We start from the raw sequence: 26,987 nt of genomic DNA, 5'->3' as shown, positions 1-26,987 counted from the left end.
CTTTGAATCTAGCTAAAAAGTCAAGGTCACATGTAAAGATCAATGCTCAACATTTGGACATTACACAGCTATTGCACACTGAAAATTAATCATCAAACAGCAATTTGAAATATATACATAAACTTGTTTGTCCATATTTAGAGTTCATGATTGGCTTAATGCATTTTGTCATCTTGTAGAAGGTGAAGGTAACATGCATAACTATTTAAGTAAAGAGCATTCCTGACAATAGGCTTGAAATTTTGTCAACACTAATGTTGAATTTGTTTCAGTACATGTGGCTTGATTTTTTTTTTTTAAATGTGTAATGGCTTTCTGGATTTATGTTTTATGTCTGACAGTCTATACTGGGGGACATATTGTTTTTGCCCTGTCTGTTTGTTGGTTTGTTGTTTTGTTTGTTTGTGTAAAACTTTAACATTTGCCATAACTTTTGCAATATTGAAGATAGCAACTCCATATTCGGCATGCATGTGTATCTCATGGAACAGCACATTTTGAGTGGTGAAAGGTCAAGGTAATCATTCAAGGTCAAAGGTCAAATATATTGGGGGGACATAGTCTTTCACAAACACATCTTGTTTTGTAATTATAAATGCAATACACATAAAGAAAATATTTTTCTTGACTAAACAAGAATATTCAAATGCAAGTAATATAAGGAAATGCAGCAACACATATAACAACAGAATTATTACTTCTGCAGAAAAAATCACAGATGACTCTGTGATATGGTGATCAATAGAGACCCAAATTGGCCGAATTGGGCTAGTTGACTATTTATATTTACAGAAGGGCTGAATCTCTTTGCTATACTAGACAGCTAAAGTGGTATTGATTCTATATATTGCCTCTGAAAGGATGGCAATTATTGGTGCCTCAGTTGGCCATATTTTAGGATTCTTATGATTGTTTAAGGCTACACTGGTGCATGAGATAAGGTGTTCCCAATTGGGAGGTGAATGGTTTCATTCCACACTCATAGAGTGTTATCAAGAATTCTGTCTAAAGAATGCTGGTTCTTAAGTAATTTACAGTAAATGAGCAAGATACTACCAATGGTTTTTGGTGCATTTAATTGAAAACAAATTGGTTAATACAAAATATAGGTTTCCTTCCAGTGCGCTGTATAATAGTTTTTAAGCTGATTCCATTTTGCACTTTGAGACTTGTTTTAAAGTTTGTAACGTAACGAATATTTAGATTATTATATTAATTCAATAATGCCCCAAATATTCGTTATGTTACTCATTGATTTTATGTATGTTTATCGTGTATCAAAGACTATGTTACCAATTTACACAAAATAAACTCATGATATATCAGACATGTGTTGCTGAGTTGTTTCATACTTTTTATTTCCTCAAAACTCATTTGTTCTATGCAGCAACAACCCTGCTGTTGTGTCACTGAATCATCCACAAATTAGTTTAAAAGTTCATGAACAAAGAACAATGCTTCTCATGTCTACATGGGGGATATAAAGAGGGGACAGGAGAAAGAGGTGACGCACAACTCTTGTTTCATGGTGGTGTCTAACCTGCTTGTTGTTGTTACAGGGACTGGAGCCAGGGGACACAGGGACAGTGAGAAGGCGACAGAAGACAGAAGTGACCCCTAAAATGGCCATGGAAAGCTTCCGATACTCGTTCATGAGCGGTGAGGCACCTTTACATTGTTATAAGCCTCATTCTTGGAAATCTGTGCTTATTTTATGTGTGTAAAGTGTTGTCCCAGATTAGCCTATGCTGTCTGCACAGGCTAATCTGCAGGGACGACACTTTCCTTCTAAATTGGATTGTGCTAAGAAGAGACTTTCTTTGAATAAAAAATCCTTTAAAAGCGGAAATTGTTTTCCCTGATTAGTCAGTGCTGACTGCACAGGCTAATCTGGGTCAAAACTTCATACACATGCATGAAGCCCAGTTTTCCCAGAGGGAGGTTCATTTGTTTTTACCAAAACATATTTTTTTTGCCCACACCTTTATGCACCCTTATTTAGCCTCCTATTAGATATGTGACCTTGAACTGCAAATGCCGTCATGAGCAGTTATCTTCACATTAATTTGTTTCCAATGCTTTATAAAGTTGAAAATGATTCAGGCTGTCTTAATAAGTTGCAGTATCCTTTGGACGGGGTGGGTGGGTAGGGGTTGCAGCTTGAGAATTGAGTCATCATGTATTTTCTTAGCCTTAGATTTGGACAAAACACCCTCCATTATTATTTTTTAGCTTGTCACCTTGTCTCAGCAACTTAGTCAGAAAAATTGTTGAGTGATCTTATCTTTGTAAAACACAAGGATAAAAAACGTGAATGACCTTCATGGTAATTTTGCTTAACCATATAACCCAAATTATCATTTATTTATTTTTTACCTTGATCAGTTGAAAGGCTTTCAATGAGTATGACCATGACCTTTGTTTTGCAATTAGGTCATAGAAAATGTTTGTTTTGAGACTTTTAATTTGGTGAAGCATCTGAACAATTCATACCGAGTGCTATGTCTGAGACAATGGAAAACTGTCAGAGCGGGTTCAAAGTCCTGTTTGGTTTATAATGGATATAAGACTTATACACAATGTATTAAACTTTCACCTTTTATCAGCTTTATCAGCTAAAATAATCCTGGATGGATATTTAAGTAAGAATATCAGATAGAACTCTTAAGTCAGAAATAAAGCATCACCTTAAGGTGTTTATTGAGTAAAAGTTCTTAATGAATGCATGACACTGACATTGGAACCTTCAAATATTGATAAGAAGTTTTTATGCCCCCACTTTCATAAGGTGGGAGAAGGCATATATAGCTGTCATTTTGTGAGAAAACCTGCCCTATGGATATATTTTTTTTTTTGTTACCTCAAAACATATATGTTGATTATCCTCAAATATGTTACGAAGTTTTGTTGTAGTATACCACTGAAAGTGTAACATGGTTATTACTATGCATTATTAATTCTATAGTTGTATAAATTAAATGGTTATATTAAAAAAAGAAATATCAAGGCTGGATTTATTAACATGTCTTATATACAAAAAAACAAAACGGTTTAATGCATGCATTTAACGGAACTCCAACTTGTGTATATACAGTCAAACCTGAGAACAGTGGTCATTCAAGGGCAAAAGCCAAAGTGACTGTTGTAGACAGGTGACGGCAGATGTGCTTTGGTGACCACTTTTTAGATGGTTGGCCAGTTGGTACATGTAATTAGCACGAAATTGTTAACACACCCAGTCATTTGCGCACAGTGAAATGTAAACAAAGACTCATTGCCGTTAAAAAGTTTAGTGTCGTTAATTATTTCTATTAAAATAATATAAATTAATATCTTGATTTAAATTCGTACAGATTGTTAAAAGTTATCAATTTATCAACCATTATATTGTTGTTTATTCCTGCATATCATATCATTCATTCAGTAAATCAGCCAGTTGGTATTATGTTAACAGGCTTCAGGTGTCATTTACTTGTCGTGTCTGAAAAAGTATAAATAGGGCTACTGCATTATTATGTTCGGTTCCTTTTTTTCCCCACATAAAAAACACAATTTGTTCACATGTAACTAAAAAGTGTTACTGCTACAGTGATTAAACTTTGCAAACATTTAAACCCTTTACCACTTAGACATGTATGTTGACGCATTTCTAGTCCCTTCGAAAGTTGCATTTTATTAAAAACCTTTCTTACTAGATTCAAGTTTTAAAGGCTTCATTTCCAACCCTTAGTTACTGATGAGCAGCAAACAGCATAAAACCTGAACAGACTGTGAGTTACTCGCAGGCTGTTCTGGTTTTATGCTGGTTGTGAAAGCCATTTGCACTTTGCTTCTTATGGGGGAAAGCATGTGAACAATGTGCATCTGGGTTATTGTCCCCTACTGGTGAAACTGGAGGGGACTTATGGTTTGTGCTCTGTGTGTCCGTGAGTCTGTCACACTTTTCTGGTTCCTGCGATAACTTTAAAAGTTCTTCATGTTTTTCATAAAACTTTTAACATGGACCGATGGCAATATGGACATTATGCACGTCATTTCATTTTGTTCCTATGTCAAGAATTCTAGTTGTTATGGCAACAAATAGACTAGAAATATTGCTGAAAATGGTGGATCCTGCGATAACTTAAAAAGTTCTTCATATTTTTCCATGAAATTTGAAACATGGATAGATGGCAATACAGTGATTATGCACATCATTTCATTTTGTTCTTACGTCAAGAATTCTGGTTGCTATAGCAACAAATAGACTAGAAATATTGCTGAAAATGGTGGAGTTTCACGGTTAGTGGACCATATTGCTTGACAATTAAGTCTTGTTTTATTCATTTCTTGTTTTGACAAAAGTGGTGTTATGAAACAGATGCATGTCTAGTTTTGAATGCCACTTAATATTTGCTGATTTATTTCAACTTCAGATACAGTACATAAATATGTAAGTGTATGTCAAGGCACTTATTTATATTTATTTCAATTGAAGATTTTTTTTAAGTCTCTATGGGCAAACTTAACAAAAATCTGGATATGAGTGTTTAAATTCGAGTGCATTTTTTATTTAAAAAGAAGAATGAGGATTTTGTAACTAAGGTCACTTTCAGTACTCAGTGTGAAATAATAATTAAAGGTAATTGGTTCTTGCTAATTCAGGATAATTAGTTTCAAAGTCTGATTTACATTCATATAAGTGTGAAGCTTCATAATCATAAGCTTCACTATTATATATTTTAGTTACTTAGATTTAATAAGTCTTGAGTTGACATATTTTCAATACTGTCTCATTCTTTGTTTAAGATATGCGACAAGATAAAAGTTTTGTTTCAAAAAGACAAAGAGAACTAGTCTGGTCAAATGGCAAAGATTTAAAAAAAAAACTGATAACTTTTTCAAGTAAATTGATAGTAAAAGAAAACTGCGCTTTTAGGCTATTCTAAAAAGTGTAGTCATTTTCATATTTTAATTCCTATCTTGTAAAATTCGCAGTGCAACTCATGAGTTCTGTGTATGAATATATTAGTGGTTTATTAACACGAGTTAAAATATTGTATTAAATTATTCAAAGCAAATTTAATGGTTAAAAAAACTAAGTACGTTAAACATTAATAATGGAAAGTTAAACATCCTAAAGTTTGTTTTTACAATTATTACATTTGCAAGGAATAGGTCATATGTAAATAGATAAATCACATAATTACCATTCAATACATAGCTATTGTACATTTTAATTATTAAACTTAAAATCTATTTCCTGACTATGTTTATACTTTTTTTGGGTGGGGGTGGGGGTATATATATAACGTTATTTATTCATACCATTAATTGGACAATATTAGATTAAACATGGAGGAATTTGAGAAGTTTTGGATGTTTCTGACAGGTAAATATTTTATTTTCAGAATAATTGTTAAATTATTACCTTTCAGTCTTACTAATTTGTTTGCAGAATTCCGAATGTCATATTTGAATACAGGAGAGTGTGTACAATGTACAGTTATTCTTCACTATATAAATTAGTAGGCTAATATGAATATTAATATGAGAGTCACTACTCAGCATGCAATATTATTTTCCACTTACGAATATCTCATCATAACCTAATATGTGGCCAAGTAATTAGTAAGGTTATTTTATGTTTATGGAATCTAACGCGCAAAACATCATCTGACATGATTTATATAATGTAATTTTTCCAAATCAAGCAATTAGCAAGCACATTACTGCATTTAAAAAACTTATGATCACATTTTCTGCAAATTTTTAAAATTGCAATCAAACAACAACAACTTTATTACATAATTACCCATGTTAAACTATATTGTTAAAGAAGCAAATGAAACCAAATATCAGCAGCATATCGCAGATAGTGTTGTGTTAAACAAGTAGTTTTTATGCACAGCAGATCATAATTGCCTCACATATAATATTCATAAACTATAACATCTGGGAAATCCAGACTTAAGAGAGTCGATCCATCCTTCACAGAGCTCTGTCTGGATAATTATATTTAATTGGGTATATGTTGAGAGATAAAATAATTAACTGTTATTGCTCTACAATGCACGCTGTCTGGTGTGTAATCATAATTGTGTACATTACTGTTTGTACAAAACAATACAAGAGGAAAACATTCACTTTTTTTTTATAAAGTTTTTTAATTGATTTATATTTTGCCTTAAATGTGACCCTAAAATATGCGGAAAAAACTGAACCATTTTAAGATATGCATGTTACTGATCCATCTGTCAAAACTTTTGGTTTGGGATAAAATTTTGGTCGTAGCTTTTCACATAATTATATAGCATTTGCTTTTGATCACTTCTGTTTTCTATAAGTGATTTTTTTTAAATTGTTGGCTGGTTTGTCACCGTTATGTAAATCTGATGTTAAGCACTTTTATTGCCTATGCGACATTATGAGGAATAATTTATTAAATCTCCAATTTGCCTAATCAATTAAACCTTTATTATTTAAATAAATATATTTGGATGGAATTTGAAAATTAAGTTAAATCCCCTTTTCAAGTCGGTTTTTGATCCAAAATTTCTGTTTGGATTGGTAACAGCTCTAACTAAAATATATTTTACTTGTATTGTGCACTTAAAATTTTTCATAGATTATACTTTTTTATTGGTTCAACATTCTTTTCCATAACAAGAAAAAACATATACAAATTATCACCTTTGCTCTCTGTGTGTCCGTGAGTCTGTCACACTTTTCTGGATCCTGCGTTAACTTTTAAAGTTCTTCATATTTTTCTTAAAACTTTAAACATGGACCGATGGCAATATGGACATTATGCACGTCATTTCATTTTGTTCCTACGTCAAGAATTCTAGTTGTTATGGCAACAAATAGACTAGAAATATTGCTGAAAATGGTGGATCCTGCGATAACTTTAAAAGTTCTTCATATTTTTTCCATGAAATTTGAAACATGGTTAGATGGCAATACAGTGATTATGCACATCATTTCATTTTGTTCTTACGTCAAAAATTCTGGTTGCTATGGCAACAAATAGACTAGAAATATTGCTGAAAATGGTGGAGTTTCACGGTTAGGGGACCATATTGCTTGACAATTTAGTCTTGTTTTATTCATTTCTAAGTGTTTTGACAAAAGTGGCGTTATGAAACAGATGCATGTCTAGTTTTGAATGCCACTTAATATTTGCTGATTTATTTCAACTTCAGATACAGTACATAAATATGTAATTGTATGTCAAGGCACTTATTTACATTTATTTATTTCAATTGAAGATTTTTTTTAAGTCTCTATGGGCAAACTTAACAAAAATCTGGATATGAGTGTTAAAATTCGAGTGCATTTTTGATTTAAAAAGAAGAATGAGGATTTTGTAACTTAGGTCACTTTCAGTACTCAGTGTGAAATAATGATTAAAGGTAATTGGTTCTTGCTAATTCAGGATAATTAGTTTCAAAGTCTGATTTACATTCATATAAGTGTGAAGCTTCATGATTGCACTTTTATATATTTTAGTTACTTAAATTTAATAAGTCTTGAGTTGACATATTTTCAATACTGTTTCATTCTATGTTTAAGATATGCGACAAGATAAAAGTTTTTTTCAAAAAGACAAAGAGAACTAGTCTGGTCAAATGGCAAAGATTCAAAACCCCCCCCTGATTACTTTTTCAAGTAAATTGATAGTAAAAGAAAAATGCGTTTTAGGCTATTCTAAAATGTGTAGTCATTTTCATATTTTAATTCCTATCTTGTAAAATTCACAGTGCAACTCATGAGTTCTGTGTATGAATATATTAGTGGTTTATTAACATGAGTTAAAATATTGTATTAAATTATTCACAGCAAATTTAACGGTTAAAAAAACTAAGTACGTTAAGCGTAAATAATGGAAAGTTAAACATCCTAAAGTTTGTTTTTACAATTATTACATTTGAAAGGAATAGGTCATATGTAAATAGATAAATCACATAATTACCATTCAATACATAGCTATTGTACATTTTAATTATTAAACTTAAAATCTTTTCCTGACTATGTTTATACTTTTTTTGGGGGGGTGGGGGTATATATATATATAACGTTATTTATTCATACCATTAATTGGACAATATTAGATTAAACATGGAGGAATTTGAGAAGTTTTGGATGTTTCTGACAGGTAAATATTTTATTTTCAGAATAATTGTTAAATTATTACCTTTTAGTCTTACTAATTTGTTTGCAGAATTCCGAATGTCATATTTGAATACAGGAGAGTGTGTACAATGTACAGTTATTCTTCACTATATAAATTAGTAGGCTAATATGAATATTAATATGAGAGTCACTACTCAGCATGCAATATTATTTTCCACTTACGAATATCTCATCATAACCTAATATGTGGCCAAGTAATTAGTAAGGTTATTTTATGTTTATGAAATCTAAAGCGGGAAAACTCATCTGACATGATTTATATAATGTAATTTTTTTCAAATCAAGCAATTAGCAAGCAAATTACTGCATTTAAAAAACTTATGATCACATTTTCTGCAAAATTTTTAAATTGCAATCAAACACCAACAGCTTGATTACATAATTACCCAGGTTAAACTATATTGTTAAAGAAGCAAATGAAACCAAATATCAGCAGCATATCGCAGATAGTGTTGTGTTAAACAATTACTTTTTATACACAGCAGATCATTATTGCCTCACATATAATATTCATAAACTATAACATCTGGGAAATCCAGACTTAAGAGAGTCGATCCATCCTTCACAGAACTCTGTCTGGATAATTATGTTAAATTGGGTATACGTTGAGAGATAAAATAATTAACTGTTATTGCTCTACAATGCACGCTGTCTGGTGTGTAACCATAATTGTGTACATTACTGTTTGTTCAAAACAATACAAGAGGAAAACATTCACTTTTTTTGATAAAGTTTTTTAATTGATTTATATTTTGCCTTTAATGTGACCCTAAAATATGCGGAAAAAAACTGAACCATTTTAAGATATGCATGTTACTGATCCATCTGTCAAAACTTTTGGTTTGGGATCAAATTTTGGTCGTAGCTTTTCACATAATTATATAGCATTTGTTTTTTATCACTTCTGTTTTCTATAAGTGATTTTTATAAATTGTTGGCTGGTTTGTCACCGTTATGTAAATCTGATGTTAAGCACTTTTATTGCCTATGCGACATTATGAGGAATAACTTATTAAATCTCCAGTTAAGCCTAATCAATAAAACCTTTATTATTTAAATAAATATATTTGGATGGAATTTGAAAATTAAGTTAAATCCCCTTTTCAAGTCGGTTTTTGATCCAAAAATTCTGTTTGGATTGGTAACAGCTCTAACTGAAATATATTTTACTTGTATTGTGCACTTAATTTTCATTGATTATTTTTTTTTATTCGTTCAACATTCTTTTCCATAACAAGAAAAACATACAAATTATCACATTAACGAAAAGTCACTCATGGTCAAGACATTCCCCAAGGTTTATTAACAAATTCTACAAGTAGGAAAAGGATTATGTCAATGGGTTTCAACATCCATAAAGGGATTAAACAGGATCTCATGATGGCTTTAACAATACTTTTGTATTGACTTTAAGGATTTTCTAAGGGAAGTTGGTGTGTCAGGGCTAGAATGATACAATTGCGTCTGTTTCATTTACATATGTACATTGACAGCTTCTCTTTATATTGTTTATATTGAATTATTTATAAGACTTTAAAGTGTGTCAATGTTATCAAAGCATTACAAGACAATGTGTTTCATGAGGAGAACATTTGCATGGTTAAATTAAATAATTAATAAAGAATTTTCGCGAAAATAAATGTGTTTGTTTAAATACTAATGACAATAGATTTGTGTGTTTTGATTCTGTGTGAGGTTTTATTCAGGTAAGATGAATAAGTATAAAAAATATTTATTTTATGCTTTCCGGTGGTTTATAGAGAAATATCAGTGGAATAAAACTGGTATTTCACTGTTATAAAATGTTCACTGTTTGACTGTGAAATGACGTCATTTTTTTCTACGAAATGACGTCATAAATTCAGCGAAATTATCCAGTTTAACTCTTTTACCATGTAAATCAACGGTGAAAAGAGCATAAAATAAAAAGAAAATTAGTTGGATTCGATGGAATATCGATTTTACTTCACTTGTGATCATAAAAAATACATATTTTCACGAGTGGCGCATTTTATATGATCACTTGTGAAATAAAATCGATATTCCATCGAATCCAACAAATTATCCTCTATATATTCATAGATTTTTGTCTAACTTGAGATCCTTGTAAGTTAATTTGGCTAGATCATTTGTGTTTGTAATGGAGTTCATACTTATTATACTTTGCTTTTTAAGTTCTGTTGACGAGAAAAATTTGGATGGTTGCATTTATTTTGTATATGCCTATCAACAACAAATATTACAGTTTATTATATACCTGTTTAATGCTTTGAAATAAAAAATCCCGTTTTACGCTACTCGCTGTTTCCAATTCCGTATTACCATACTAGCCGGACTACTTTCTTCGATCCATTTAATGACGTCACATAACGCGCACCGAAAAAAATAGGAAACGTTTTTCAGAGTGTGTTTATCATGCATTGATATAAATTTTGATAGGAATACAATAAGATGGTGTGGTTTAAAATAAGTTTCGATAGAGACATGGAAGAATAGAAGTGGAAGTGCATATCGTTTCAACGCTTTTGTTGTACGCATAGAATCAAATTGATCACCTTAGTTGTTATAAACATTGGATTAACGATGTCATTAAGGTAAGCGTGTCGAAATCCTGTGTTTTCCCGGTTCAAATGTTTACACGGTAATTTACATAAACTGTATTCATACGCATCTAAAATAAACAATGGCGTACCGTTGAAGTCATTGTTTTGTAAGTTTTGTTAAAGCAAAAATACAATTGTTAATTGTTTTCATTAGTTGTGTATATAATAAAAGTAATATTACGCTAGTCAATTGTTCCAAGAGTTTGTATTCAGTCTCGTGGCTTGTGTTATTTCGCATCACAATCGAGGCGGATAATTCATCACACAAGCCACTCGACTAAATACAAACTCTTGGAACAATTGACTAGCGTAATATTCCGTATATATTTTTCCTGTTTTCACCAATAAATATGCCTAAAATATTGATATTCAAAAGTGTTCCAAACTGTTCATGTATTTATGTTTAGAAGTAAGACGATGTGAAACAATTTGTTTGAAAAGGCATTTTCAGACATGGCCTTGCGTTCCTTTAATTAAGTGACCAATAATTAATATGTAGGACCAAGCCTACAATCAGTGGTCATTCATGCTTAGAAATTGCTAATCAGTCATGTATGAAATGGAAGTGAACTGATTGTTGCTAAATGCCTGGTCACAACTCAGTATCAGATGCCTATAGATTCGAATCAGTGTCATTTGATAATACCTGGCAATCTGTATGGGAATCTACCAGTCCTAAAACTGTGTATTGAATATTGCTTATTAATTTGCATATAAAATATGTGTATTGAATATTGATTATTACTTTGTGTAGGGTATAAATGTATAGATGAGCAGGGTTACAAATTATCATATAAATGTATGGTCATCAGCTGGAGATCTACTTGTATCATATGTCACAGAATTTTGGTATTGGATTGCACAGTCTGATGTGGGAAAGCATAGTGTTGACATTTTCTGTTCAACCCTTTGCATGCTGGGAAATTTGTCGTCTGCTAAAATGTCGTCTGCTGAATTTAAAAAATTAGCATTTTCTTCTATTTTTTTCAAAGAATACTATCAGAATAGCAAACAGTTTGGATCCTGATGAGACGCCATGTTCTGTGGCATCTCATCTGGATCCAAACTGTTTGCAAAGGCCTTCAAAATTTGGTTCCAGCACTGAAAGAGTTATCTTGAATGGCTGAGAAAATAAATTCATCATGTGACTTTTGTAGTATTTTATTTCATTTTAGCTTGAGGAATAATTTTGTTATTTTAAATTCCTGTGGAAATTATTGAATCATTGTTTATTTGAGTATAAAATATTTTAAATGCTTTAACAATATCTGAAATAAAAACACCTTGTTAATTAGAATAAATTGTGAAAGCAAATACAGTCAGCAAAAATAGAATTTCATCTAAGCTGGATAGAAAGAAAATATTCAAAGCCTGCCGTAAAAAAATGTATAAACTGCGAATTGGAGCAAGCTGGATTAAAAATTTCTTTAACAGTTGTCAAATTTGCTTCCTTATTAATTTTTTCATGATTTTTGGCTGTTTTATGGGTTTTTGTGAAGATTTAACTGCTGCAAAGTAGATTTCTCTTTAGCACATTGACTCAATCTGTAAACATCTTATTTTACAAATGGTTGGAAATATAAAATTCTTTTAATATTTACCAGAGAATTGAATGCACAGATCATGTAAAGTAATAATGGAAGGATATTTTTTATTACAGAAAATCAGGAAATGAACTACGATGCCATCTTAGGCGAGTTGTTTGAGCTTGAAACCCAGCTTGGCACAGTGCACTCAGAACTCCCCTACTACAACAACGGCTCAAAAACGAGGCTTTCTGCACCAAAGAACGATTTACGAGACAGCGGGAACGATCTCGCAACAGCAGAATTAGATGCACTTGCATCTGAAATAAGTAACAGTTTGGGGAATAAGCATAAACGACCAATGGGAGAGCTGGAATATTTTCGTACACATTACCCAGGAGATCTAGGTGGATATTCGGACGCCATGTTAGATATTGCTGAAACGGATTCGGCATTTTCGGAGTCTGCCTCTCTCCCTTCTTCGGAGTCGTTTACCTCCATGGTTACAGTGTCGTCTGCAGTTGACCCGCCTGCATGTATGGAAGGGATGTACCACAATAGCCCTCTCACCATGCAGGCTTTTCAGTGTGATGTACGTATAGTTTATTGTTACTTATTTGGTTTGGTGTTTACTGTGATTGAACGTTAGACTACAATTCGTTGGTATAACATTGAACTACAATTCACCACATGAACACATATGGGCTGCATCATGCAAAAATGGGTCTTATCCAATAAGCAGCCAGCGTTGCTCCAGACCAACTAGTCTCCGCAATTGTACAGTCTGGTAAGGAGCTACCCTTACGCTATTGAGATCACAAAAGCTTGAGTAACTTTGTAGAGGGCAGTGTAGCTCCTGATCAAACTTGGGGATATTGTTTAAGAATCATTTCTGCATGATGCATCTCATATCGTATACTAGGACTTTTTCTAAATTTAGTTTTTCTCACTCATGTCATCTGAAAGTGATGACATTTACCGGATATTTACTATCCTCACTTACCCAGGCTTTATATTTTCTTTTAAATGTAAACATTCCAACTTTTAGAGTTTAAATTCATGGTATGTGTAGATATGTTTATATTATTAGTTGTGGTATTATGTAATTGCTATAGATTAATGTTTGCTGCTATATTTTTGCTACTTTGTGCATTCTAGAGCTCCCACTGTCCTTGCATGCGCTTTGCTAATCCAGCTACTAACTCGTGCAGTCATGAGCGGTGGTCACCAGAGGGTCTTGGGATCCATTCCCAGCATGCACTTGAGCATGTAAGTGGTGTAAAACCTCATGTTAGCAGTTAGGGTATCATTGTGAAACAATGGGTGTTCCTTTTTAGAGGATGAAAGTGGTGTTAAACCTCAATGTTAGTGCTGCTTAACATTGAGGAAGCGATTTTAACTATAACAAATATGTCTGAAAATCATTTTCGTTTGCATATTTTTTTCTGCTGCTGAAAAGCAAGTTCCCATAACCAATGGAAATAAGTAAGATTTTTTCCCCATAAAATGATCACAAAATTGAATTGCATTTGTCAAAGCATTGTTTTAACATGTGTAGTTTAATTTTCATTGGCCCGCAAAATATTATCTAATTTTGCATTTAGTTTGGTTATGAATATTTATATTAAGATATTTCCCATACTTAGAGGGTTCATCACTGTAAACAATACTGGTCATCTGGGTGATTAACTTATCAGAATGTATTGTTAAAAGTTATCATAAATCATTAGATGAGGTAGCCATTCATTTTATCCCATTTTCACCGCGACATTGACGGTATAACACGTTGTGGAATATACTTGCTTGTATTCAACACTGTGGAATATACCTGTCGCGTGCACGGACTACTTTTTAAATGACATCATGCGATATGCGCTAAAATTAGGTCGATATTGTTTGGTTCATTGATCGAATTTTAAGGTCACCCATTAGAAGAAAATGTGCATATTTTGCAGAAAAACATATATATGACATATTCACCAAATGAAATGTTGAAATAAAATATGAAATTACACGATTTTTGTTTTGTTATTTTTTTTATTTATAACAAAGTCGACAAAACTTAAGCTTCGAAATTATACGACCATCAATCTTTTAATCTAGTCATATGACATAATTTTTCGCCATCCGTATAATGAATCAGCTGATTGTTCGCGTCATAAAATTACATACTTATTGCGTCATTTTCCCCATTTTTTTGACGATTTATTATAAACGCGACTTATTTCACATGTTTTTTACATGTACTGTATGTCGACATATCTGAATTGTCAATTGATCACATTTTCCTTATTTCGTGTAATGTGCATTGTTTATAACCAAAGCATATACTTTTGACATTTAACTTAAATATTAAGAATGTATAACAAGCCATACACATATCGCACAGTTCATGAATAATCTGCTATGTTTGCTTTCCTATTTAATTCACGTTAGGCATAGAGCTGTGTAAAGTATAAGATGGTAAAAATAGCACCACACTGGAATTGGGAACGTCCCATTTTGTACACGGGTATTTTCTACTCATTTATCTGTTGTGTACTGGAATGTTTTCCATTCTTTGTGTATTTATATATTAAATTATTTTCTCGTACAATAAGGGCATTTACCATAGATAAATAAAACATTGTGCAAGTTTAAACATAATTATGTTTGTATGCAGAAATCTGCAAATGCAACCGAGTTTACCAACGGCTATTATTAGATATAGAGAATACTAGGTTAGCGTTGAATACAGAGAAGTTTATGTTGCGAGGCTTAGAACGCCGGAAGCGCGAGCCTTGGCGAGCGCTTTCGGTGTTCGAGCCGAGCAACATAAACTTCTCTGTATTCAACGCTAATCCTAGTATTCTATTTATCCCATTTGATTTTTTCAACGTGACATTTAACATAAATAGATCTAATAACCTTAACAATAATTTTAATTCAGTCATAAAAGCGCTTAAAATCTGACAAATGTAACCATGCGTAGTGATATACATGTACTTGTTCTGGTACGCAAAATAGTCTTTAAAAAATTCACACACAACTGTAAAACAAGTAAAAATATCACCATATGCCTACATTCAATCTATGCAGTATGCGAATTTTAACACATTACGACCGCGAAAAGAAGATTTTACTTTACTATAATTCATTTTATTTTCGAAAGAAAATGATCAAAATCCAATATGGCGGCGATTGCTCCTGACAAAATGCTGTCGATGTCAACATACATGTACACCATCGACGACCTAGTTCTGGCAACCATAACTTTAAATGTTGCTTTTTGATTTTTGACTGGCGCGATTTTGTACGGGTCTGTCAATACTAAATAAACTGTACGCTGAAGTTTCTTTAGCTATCGAAGACCTTGATTTTTTTTTAAAGTACATGAGTGAAATGGTGCAATCTGGTGCATTCTAGGGAGTTTTTCTTAGATTGAAGTAACCTAGCATTTTTCATAGAAAATAAAATATTTATTTTATTTGAAATTTATTGAATAACTCTCTCACAAACTTTGAAAAAAGAAACATGAAATTGCAACAACTGTTTTTTAATAATCTGAATCTGAAGATCCATAGTCAGAATCTAGCCCAGATCCTTGGTCATCCATGCCAAGGGCGTGGAGGGCATCTTGGTATTCTGCTTCTCCAAGCTGTGGGGCTGGCTCAGGCTGCACTTGGACAAACTGGTTAAGGTCGTTCTGTAGCTTTTTCAGGTCCTCCTCTTCCAGAGATTGTCCCAGTGGTGGCATCTCTGTGAACAAAAGAAGTCAATTTTACTCTAAATTATGAAATATTGACATTGGTTGGTTTAACCCTTTACCTGTTCAGTTTACATTATAATTGCCACTAGATATTGTTCATAAAATTATGTAAATTTAGCAGTGATCTTTCAGATAGTAGTAGGCTGTTTAATGCAGTGAAAAAGTTATGCAGAAAGCTCTTGTATGAGCTTTATGCATCTGTTTTGAGCTGCATCAAGAATAAGCTTCCACTGCTTTAAATATTCTTTGATAAAAAACTTATTGTTCAAAGATGTTACATTTTGCATTGAATAACTAGAATTGATAGTAATAAAAAAACACTAGAGACATTGGAAACACATTTTTTACTTTTGAACAGTTTACCAACTTCTTATAAAGAAGAAATAGGAACCAGTTATAAATACAAACTGCTTATGATGACTTCCAAACTTGCTGATAATATAGCAATCTTAAATGTTATGTAGGTACTGCAGTACATGTGGAATCAAATAATAGATCAGGTAATTGTTTTTATCAAATTGGCAAAACAAACAAGGCTAAATAGCAAAATCATATAGAATTTAATTATTTGGGGACAGGTGTATGATGAGGTAAATCATCTCGGATTAAAGATGGAAAAAATAATACTTTCTAAATCTGTCTGACTTCCACACTCCACTGTAACTGTTGGGTGAAAGTTGTCCGTGTGAGCTGATCCACCAACACTTGGCAGTTGTTTTATAGGAGGAAGGTTCCTTACATGTGTCTTTCTCCAGATCAGAGCTGCATCAGAAAGCAGTTGGCTGCACTCCTCAGATTTGATGGCGGGTCCATTTAAAGAGATCTGCATAAGTGTTCACGCGGCGTTGGAAAGCGAGGTGCACTCGATAAAACGCTCGGCGTTACTCCGCGTTCGCTAATTCCAGCGGCGTGTATTACTTTAGCCAAGTCGGTAAATGCAGACGATTTCCGTTCTTATCAGTGACCGCCGCGCAACACCGCGTTAGCAGTGTGCTACTGGGCATACCAAAAAATGAAATAAAAAAATAAAATCCAGTAATTATCCAACAAGACACCGTTATTTAAGATGAATGTGTTTCGAATTTCGTAAACACGCGGACGCCATTATTAGTAACTGTACAAAAAGTTGGGAAAATGGCCTTTGTCGGGAAATCCGAGATAGATTTATTTGTTGTGTCAAAGCTTAGACCAAGTAATTACGGCCATTCAGGACTCAACTTTTCGTAAAACACGTGTTCAATTAACTGTTAAACTCCACCCTTTGTTCCCTGTATTAATTGGTAAGTATCAGATAAAAGACGACGCTTTGTTTGTCGTAAATCAACGAGTTTTCTATACAACAACAACTACTTCTACAACCACGTCGGGATCGATCTATCTTGGTTTTTTTTTAATTGTATATATTATACTACATGTATGTACTTGTAATAAATGTAATTTTATTTGAAAATCAGGAAGTCAAACAACGTTAAATTGATCGTTATCTCGTTAAACGCGGAATTTCCCCCGAGTGCCAACGCCCAGGGCCGCCGCGTCGGCTTATCAATTTTGCCGATCGTTAACCGCCGCGTCCAAAATCATGCAAACGCCGCGTATCGCGGGATTTTCTTAATCTCCCTCCAGGTCACTGCCCGCGGAGAAGCGAGAGAAATTGGGGAAAACGCGTGGAGTGTACTTTATCGATCGGTTTTATCCGTGCTTCTTCCTGTTCTGCGCAAAATTAACGCGCATTAGAATAGAAACATCCGGTTAGTTAATAGAAAGACGAAATTGAAAAATCGCGTCACAACTGGAATTAAAACGGGCGTTTTTTGCGCCGTTTTCAATTGATATTTTTTGGGAAAGTAGCCGGCGCCTAGACTGTCAGTAGCCGGCGAAATCGCCGGCCGCCGGTTCTTCCGGAGAACACTGCGATAAATCATATTACTGTAGTTAGTCTAGTAAGTTCATACAGACCTGGGACACACTCTGGGTCCTCACATAGTCTAGTAAGTTCATACAGACCTGGGAAACACTCTGGGTCCTCACATACCCTGCCTTAGGTGCAGAAGGACCTCATAAACTGCAAACTATACAAATACAGTGAACAATTAAGGTGAACATGTTCTCAAGAGAACTGAATTCTGATACATCTACAGTAATGACAAGCCCAGAGAAACTTCAAACATGAACATATGCATGATGGAATGTAATCACGATTTGTTGGATAATGCAAGTGAATGCACTAAAATGCTTTCCAATATGTTTTCCCTATAAAATTTGATGGAATTAGTGGCTTTGGGTAATAACCTTTATGTTTCTTCTTGTGCAAGGAAATAATTGTTTTCATGATGTCTGAGAAGGGGTTGCAGAAGAGAGTGTATATGTAGTACACTTGTACTGGTACAGATTTTGTTAATGATGCAGACATTTGTGTGGCGGCTCAGGTGATAAACCAGTGTTTTCTCTGATATTGCTGCATGTATTGCATGGTTTGTCTGAAGAATTAATGTGCATTTGGTACGCATTCATTCCTTACTAACTTTTATTTTTAAAACCATTTTTTTCTATCGTATACAGAATTCTATTCTCCTAAGCAAGATGTAATTTTTCGGCGGAGCTGACTACGCCAGCTTTTCACCTTACGTGACCTTTGTTAGCGTCCAATCGAATTCAAATAAAACTTCCCGTGGCCAAGTACAGATGAATACACTTCATTGACTGCATTGACTGATTTGAAAATACCACTAGAACATTGGAAACATGTCCGCGTCTTTGTAATACTGTTTTACTGCGTGTTCAGCATGAAACAGTTTTATCTCTAATAAAAAGGCTTAATAGATAGAACAGTTTTACACTCAATCTCGACATCAATACAGTTTGTGCGTGCACCTTTTATTTTCAGAGGATTTCCAGCGCGAGAACGTTGTGTACTTAAAGGCCATGTTCTCATATTTAGTACTGACTTCCATATTCCTGTCAAAATGTTATATCTAAAAGTATAAAGAGCAGTGGAAACGATGCCTCACTTTAATGCATTGCATTTCAACCCGCGAGGTATAAGGGGTCAGTTCGCGGTTAGTGTGTTTGAATGTCAGAGTTTATATACAGGTCAGACCTTATGTGCTGATCGGAGTTCGCGGTCAGTAAAATAATAGGCTATAGCGTGAACTAGGTGAACTGGAATTTTCTTTACCAGAAAGATGTTAAATGAAGATATCCAGCAATATTATTATGGCATGTCAATAATAGATTATTAATGTGTTTTCAACAATACCATGATAAATATTATTTTTAATTAATTAACAAGAATTATTCCATCATATTTACTTATGTATTATTGCATCATATTGACTAATGTATTAAGTATGATCGCGATGATTCTCGATACTGTTAATAATCGAATCAAATACATGTAGCAATGCCCGATAAACCACTAAAACAGGTTTGTTCGAAGAACGCCCGTATACATATTTAAAATATGTACGGAGACTTCGCGTGTGGCCGGTTGACTTTGGTTTTCTGTTTTGTATCTATAGGTTTATGACCAGCAATATGTAATAATGTAAAATAAGCCGCGAAAACTCCGCGTAACATCCCGTACTGCGTTTGATGCAGCTAAAACTGCACAGAAAAGATATTAGCTATCCTTGATCTCATTCATTTAAATCTTTACCTTCCATAAACTCCAACCACAATCAACGCCATAAATCTTTTTTAAAGATATTTCTTGTTAAAACTGAACTCCAAATATAAATGCTACAAATCGGTATAAAGTACGAACATGTCATCCGTAAATCTAGATTCTAAAACGGTGTGATATTTGCAAAAGATAAAGTTATAACTCGCTGGGCTGCCCAAATCAGAAGAAAAACATAAAATAAATTAATATATCTGAAAACTACGTAACGTAGGCTTTCTAATGATATTTATTTTATGCTTTCCGGTGGTTTATAGAAAATGTCAGTGAATTAAAACTGATAATTTCACTGTTTCAAACAGTGAAAATTATCAGTGAAAATTATCGATAATTTTCATTGTTTACTGTGAAATGACGTCATTTATTGACGAAATGACGTCATTATCCTAGCGAAATTCTTTAGTTAAACTCTTTAACAATGTATATAAACTGTGAAAAAAGCATAAAATAAAAAGAAAATGTGTTGCATTCGGTGGAATATCGATTTTAATTCACTCGTGATCATAGAAATATATATTTTCACTCGTGGCTGCGCCACTCGTGAAAATATTATTTTCTATGATCACTCGTGAATTAAAATCGATAATCCACCGAATCCAACAAATATCCTCTATATAATTTGTCAAAATCGGCAGAGAAATTAAAGAAAAATTTAAAAAAAAGATGTTAGTGGGTACATCAAAATGTATAACCTTGGCGCTTCGATGTACGCTAATCGATAGCTACCTGTCATGTGACTAAGTTACAACAAGATATTTGCCGATACGGTCCCATTTCATATCCGTCTCATCTAGAGTCCATGCAATAGGTAAAGTCGATTATATGTTCATAAAATAGCATTTTTAGAAGAAATAAATAGCCAGCTATTAGGGTAGAAGTATCTATCTAAAGCTTTATTGTATACCTTCAAAGTTGTTTGTGGTATCTATAGGCATGGCTCTTAATATTCTCCCATTATTTTTCCTTGACATTTGAGACATGCTATGGGAAAATGGTGCTTTTTGCATGTAACTAAAGTATTGTTCCAGATAAGCCTTATACTTTCAGCCTAGATAAAAAAAATAGGAGACACTTCTGTTTAAAGAAAAGTTCCAACAAGAAGAAATGTGTCATCCCTTATTGAACAGGCTTATCTTGGAAGACACTGAATACACATGCTTTGAGTGTGGTTTTCCAAGATGGCAGCTGAAACGAAACTAACAGATGTCCAAATAAGTGCACATTTTTAAGGATCAATTTTCAAGTACTGAATATAATTGTCTTACAATTTACAATACATATGTAGTGACAAATGACACAATGAAAACAGCAACAAATGAAAACAGAAAAAAAAATCAATCACCAAAAATTGCAATGCATTTCAGTTTCACCATAAGAAAAAAAAGTACAATTTTTCTCTATTCATTATTATACCCCCATTACTGGTTATGGGGGCTATATAGGAGTCACTTTGTCGGTCTGTCTGTCGGTCGGTCTGTCTGTCCCGAAAATTTCATCCGATCTTCGCCAAACTTTGTCAGAAGTTGTATCCAGATGATGTCTAGGTCAAGTTTGAATATGGGTCATGCCTGGTCAAAAACTAGGTTACAGGGTCACTAAGTGCGTTTTAAACCAAAAGTTTGTCCAGACCATAACTATGTCATTTATCATTAGATTTTAAAATGACTTTGTACATTTGTTCATAATAATGGGATGGTGTGTCACGTGAAAGAATTACGTCGATATCTCCAAGGTCAAGGTCACACTTGGAGTTCAAAGGTATAATGCTTGTCCGGGCCATAACTTTGTCGTTCATTGTGAGATTTTGAAATCATTTGGCACATTTGTTCACCATCGTTGGATGGTGTGTCGCGCGAAAGAATTACATCAATATCTCAAAAGTCAAGGTCACACTTTGAGTTCAAAGGTCAAAAATGGCCATAAATGAGCTTGTCAGGGCCATAACTATGTCGTTCATTGTGAGGTTTTTAGCTCACCTGAGCGATAGCTCGAGGTGAGCTATTGTGATCACTCAGCGTCCGGCGTCCGTCCGTCCGTCCGTCCGTAAACAATTTGTAAACATCTTCTTCTACTAAACCATTGAGCCAATTTCAACTAAATTTCATGTGGAGCATCCCTAGGTCATGGGACAAAAGAATTGTTAAAAAAAATTTGATCGCATAACCAAGATGGCCGCCATGACCATATATGGTAAAAACCTTAAAAATCTTCTTGTCAGAAACCGCTCATCAGATTTTCAAAAATTTTCACAGGGATGATCTTTGAGGGCTCCCCTAAAAAAGTTGTTCAAAGAAATTTGATTCGTCAAAAAACATGGCCGCAGGAGCTCGTTGAACTTTGCATGTTTATTCGTTTTTGCCTATTTTGTGAAAACTTTCAAAAATCTTCCACATTTTTTGTCCGATCCTTTCCAAATTTGCACAGTGTCTTTATATCAATGAGGACACGAACCCTACAAAAAATGAGCATTATTGGTCCATGAAGTACAGAATTACCTCCCCTTGAATTGAGAAAATGGTGTTTATGCAATAAAGTCCAAATTTTTCATCCAATTCTTTCCAAACTTGTAAGGATTTAGCATGGTTCAAACAAGGGAAACAACTACGGTTTATGCATGTCCTTTTTATTACAGATTTGCCTCCCTTTAATTCATTCAAAATCTCATTTTACAGCAGAGATTCCAAATCTGACCTGTAAATGAGCCCCATATTTACTGCTGGTGCTATGTTACCTTTTCCCATTTGATCATTCTTAAGTATTGGTCTTGTAATGCTGCTACTGCTACTGCTACTGCTACTGCTACTACTACTACTACTACTACTACTACTACTACTACTACTACTACTTCTACTACTACTACTACTACTACTACTTCTACTACTTCTACTACAACTACCACTACTACTACTACTACTACTACTACTACTACTACTACTACTACTACTACTACTACTACTACTACTACTACTAGTACTACTACCACCACCACCACCACCACCACCACCACCACCACCACCACGTCTACTATTACTACTTCTACTACTACTGCCACTACTAGTACTACTTTTACCACTACTACTACTACTACTACTACTACTACTACTACTACTACTACTACTACTACTACTACTACTACTACTACTTCTACTACTACTTCTACTACTACTACTACTACTACTTCTACTACTACTACTACTACTACTACTACTACTACTACTACTACTACTACTACTACTACTACTACTACTATTACTACTACTTCTACTACTACTACTACTACTACTACTACTACTACTACTACTACTACACCACCACCACCACCACCACCATTCACAGTGACAAAAAACGTATTCACACAATGGCTGCTACTACAACTTATAGCCCATATAGGGGGGCATGCATGTTTTACAAACAGCCCTTGTTTCTATGGGATTTTAACCACAACTGTTCATGTTTATCTCCGACACATATTTTTAGGTCACCTGTCATGAAGTGACACGGTGAGCTTATGTGATCGTGTGATGTCCGGCGTCCGTTGTGCGTGCCTGCGTGTGTCTGTGCGTCCGTCCGTCAACAATTTGTTTGTGTAGACAGTAGAGGTCACAGTTTGCATCCAATCTTGATGAAATTTGGTCAAAATGTTTATCTTGATGAAATCCGGTTTGGGATTGTATTTGGGTCATCTGGGGTCAAAAACAAGGTCACTAGGTCAAATAATAGAACAACCTTCTGTAGATAATAGAGGTCACAGTTTTCATCCAATCTTTATGAAATTTGGTCAGAATGTTTATCTTGATGAAATCTGGGTTGGGATTTTATTTGGGTCATCTGGGGTCAAAAACTAGGTCACTAGGTCAAATAATAGAAAAACCTTGTGTAGACATTAGAGATCACAGTTTTCATCCAACCTTTATGAAATTTGGTCAGAATTCTTGATGAAATCTGGGTGGGATTGTATTTGGGTCATCTGGGGTAAAAATCTAGTTCAAATAAATAGAAAAACCTTGTGGTGACAATAGAGGTCACAGTTTTCATCCAATATTTATGAACTGTGGTCAGAATGTTTATCTTGATGAAATCTGGATTGGGATTGTATTTGGGTCATCTAGAGTCAGGAACTAGGTCACTAGGTCAAATCATAGAAAAACATTGTGTAGACAATAGAGGTCATAGTTTTCATCTGATCTTAATGAGTCAGGTGAGCGATTCAGGGCCATCATGGCCCTCTTGTTTATATCAATTGGCACATTTGTTCACCATCGTTGGACGGTGTGTCGCGCGAAAGAATTATGTTGATATCTCAAAGGTCAAGCTCACACTTTGATGTCAAAGGTCGAAAATGGCCATAAATGAGCTTGTCAGGGCCATAACTATGTTGTTCATTGTGAGATTTAAAACTCATTTGGCACATTTGTTCACCAAAATTGGACAGTGTGTTGCACAACAGAATTACGTCGTCATATCAAAGGTCAAGGTTACACTTTGAGTTCAAAGGTAAAAAATGGCAATAAATGAGCTTGTCTGGGCCATAACTATGTCGTTCATTGTGAGATTTTTAAATCATTTGGCACATTTGTTCACAGTCATTGAACGGTGTGTTGTGCCAAAGAATTACGTCGATATCTCCAAGGTCAAGGTCACACTTGGAGTTCAAAGGTCCAAAATGGCCATAAATGAGCTTGTCTGGGCCATTACTTTGTTGTTAATCGTGAGATTTTAAAATCATTTGGCACATTTGCACTATTGTTGGACGGTGTGTCGCGCGAAAGAATTGCGTAGATATCTCCAAGGTCAAGGTCACACTTTGAGTTCAAAGGTCAAAAATGACCCTAAATGATTATGCCATTATAATTATAAAAAATCGCCATAAATAAGCTTCTCTTTTTTGTGAGGACAGCATGCAAAATAGTCTGTGTCAATGAAGCATGTGGGGGGATACTCATGTCTGTGACAAAGCTCTAGTTTTTATGCCCCCTTTTCGAAGAAAAGGCGGCATATAGTGATCGGACTGTCCATCTGTCTGTCCGTCTGTCTGTCTTTCTGTCACACTTTGCGTTTAGGTCTGAAAAATGCTCATAACTTCTATGTCCTTTGAGATATAACCTTCATATTTGGTATGCATGTGTATATGGACAAGGCCTTTCCATACGCACACAATTTTTACCCTTGTGACCTTGACCTTGAACTTAGGGTCCGCGTTTAGGTTTCAAAATCTGCGTTTAGGTTTGAAAAATGCTCATTTCTTCTATGTTCCTTGAGATATAACCTTCATATTTGGTATGCATGTGTATATGAACAAGGCCTTTCCATACGCACAAAAAATTCACCCCTGTGACCTTGACCTTGAACTTAGGGTCCGCGTTTAGGTTTCGAAATCTGCGTTTAGGTTTTGAAAAATGCTCATAACTTCTATGTCCCTTGATATATAACCTTCATATTTGGTATGCATGTGTATATGGACAAGGCCTTTCCATATGCTCAAATTTTTTTACCCCTGTGAGCTTGACCTTGAACTTAGGGTCCGCGTTGAGGTTTTGAAATCTGCGATTAGGTTTCGAAAAATGCCCATAACTTCTATGTCCCTTTAGATATAACCTTCATATTTGGTATGCATGTGTATATGGACAAGGCCTTTCCATACGCACAAATAATTTTACCCCTGTGACCTTGACCTTGAACTTAGGGTCCGCGTTTAGGTTTCGAAATCTGCGTTTAGGTCTCGGAAAAATGCTCATAACTTCTATGTCCTTTGAGATATAACCTTCATATTTGGTATGCATGTGTATATGGACAAGGCCTTTCCATACGCACATAAATTTTGACCCCTGTGACCTTGACCTTGAACTTAGGGTCCGTGTTTAGGTTTCGAAATCTGCGTTTAGGTTTCAAAAATCCTCATAACTTCTATGTCCCTTGAGATATAACCTTCATATTTAGTATGCATGTGTATATGGACAAGGCCTTTCCATACGCACAAAATTTTGACCCCTGTGACCTTGACCTTGAACTTAGGGTCCGCGTTGAGGTTTCGAAATCTGTGTTTAGGTTTCGAAAAAAGCTCATAACTTTTATCAAGCGTTTAAAGGGGGCATAAGTCATCCTATGGTGACAGCTCTTGTTTTTGGTTATAAATGAAGAGGCAGTCATTTTAATCCAAAATCTATGATAAGCACAAGAATTTTCATTGGATGCATAGAAAATGATACTTTTTATGGGGCCAATTGTCAGTTATTTAAATCAAATGTTTAGTTTTACTGACCAGTGACAGATTATTATGTATTTGCAGGAGGAACAAAAGGCAAAATTAAAAGCAGAGAAAATTAGAATAGCTTTAGAAAAAATCAAAGAAGCAAAAATCAAAAAGGTAGGTCATACATATTTAATTGGTAAGAGCTTTAAGCTGAGTATTATTTCACAAGCATTTAAAACATAGTATTGAGATTGGCCAAACTGTTTGTCTTATAATTTCTGAAAGATAAATAATAAATGTCCCACTTTAATAAAGATGAAATATGAAAGAATTGCAAATAAATCTTCATTGAACATTTTTAACAGGATATCAGTGAATCTTTTGGATGCTCCCCTAAGATGCTGGGGGTCAGTGTGTGTATTAGTTGTTACGATATGATTTATTATTTCAAAGGGCAATAACTCTCTGAAATTCACTGAAGCGGAAGAATGTTACATTAAGTGATGACTTAAGCCCTGTAGGAATATTGCTTGTAATATTTCATCAAAGTCGGATGATTCCATTGGTCTGACACAGATACCTTGAACTCATTAGAAATGGTTATATGCTAAATATCAAAGGGCAATAACTGCCTTACAAGGATGTGCATGTAAATCCTATTACCAAGCTTCCTATCAAGTTTCCTCAAATTCAGATTTTTTGTGTCTGAGATCTTGTGCGGACATGAAAAGTGACGTATAATTATCAAAGAGCAATAACTTTTTATTTTAGAGCACATTTTTTGGAAGATATAACTTATTTCAGGTATCCAATGCTTAGTATAAAACTTAATTATTAAAAGACACAAAGTAGTTATGGATATCTAAAGGAATATTGAATACAAACCAATATTTGAAAGATTATTTTACCGGTTCTGTATCAAAATTTTGTATAGTGGAATTAAGTTAATTTCATGCAAATTTGCATATTATTTTTTTATGTTTATGAAGACAGAAACATAGCTGGAATATGTTCTTTGTTTGAAGTAAGATAACGCATGATATTACTGCTGAACGCGCCTTTTTCA

The 26,987-nt window shown here is 34.1% G+C and overlaps 2 protein-coding genes across 3 annotated transcripts in view; one reads left to right on the top strand and one right to left on the bottom strand.

The window, feature by feature from the left end:
• LOC127854644 (von Willebrand factor A domain-containing protein 2-like) overlaps positions 1-26,987 on the bottom strand; it is a 205,609-nt gene that overhangs the window by 95,994 nt on the left and 82,628 nt on the right. The window lies entirely within an intron of this gene.
• LOC127854805 (uncharacterized) overlaps positions 1-26,987 on the top strand; it is a 127,638-nt gene that overhangs the window by 61,158 nt on the left and 39,493 nt on the right. For both annotated transcript variants that reach the window (XM_052389855.1, XM_052389856.1), the window contains 4 exons: positions 1,560-1,659; positions 12,439-12,896; positions 13,463-13,573; positions 26,018-26,095. In XM_052389855.1, the coding sequence (XP_052245815.1) occupies positions 1,560-1,659; positions 12,439-12,896; positions 13,463-13,573; positions 26,018-26,095 (747 nt within the window). The remainder of the gene's footprint in view (positions 1-1,559; positions 1,660-12,438; positions 12,897-13,462; positions 13,574-26,017; positions 26,096-26,987) is intronic.

Source organism: Dreissena polymorpha, chromosome 13 (assembly GCF_020536995.1).
Source record: "Dreissena polymorpha isolate Duluth1 chromosome 13, UMN_Dpol_1.0, whole genome shotgun sequence".
NCBI lineage: Eukaryota > Metazoa > Mollusca > Bivalvia > Myida > Dreissenidae > Dreissena > Dreissena polymorpha.
Note: the sequence above shows the minus strand (reverse complement) of the source record. Positions and strands in the feature narration are given on the sequence as shown.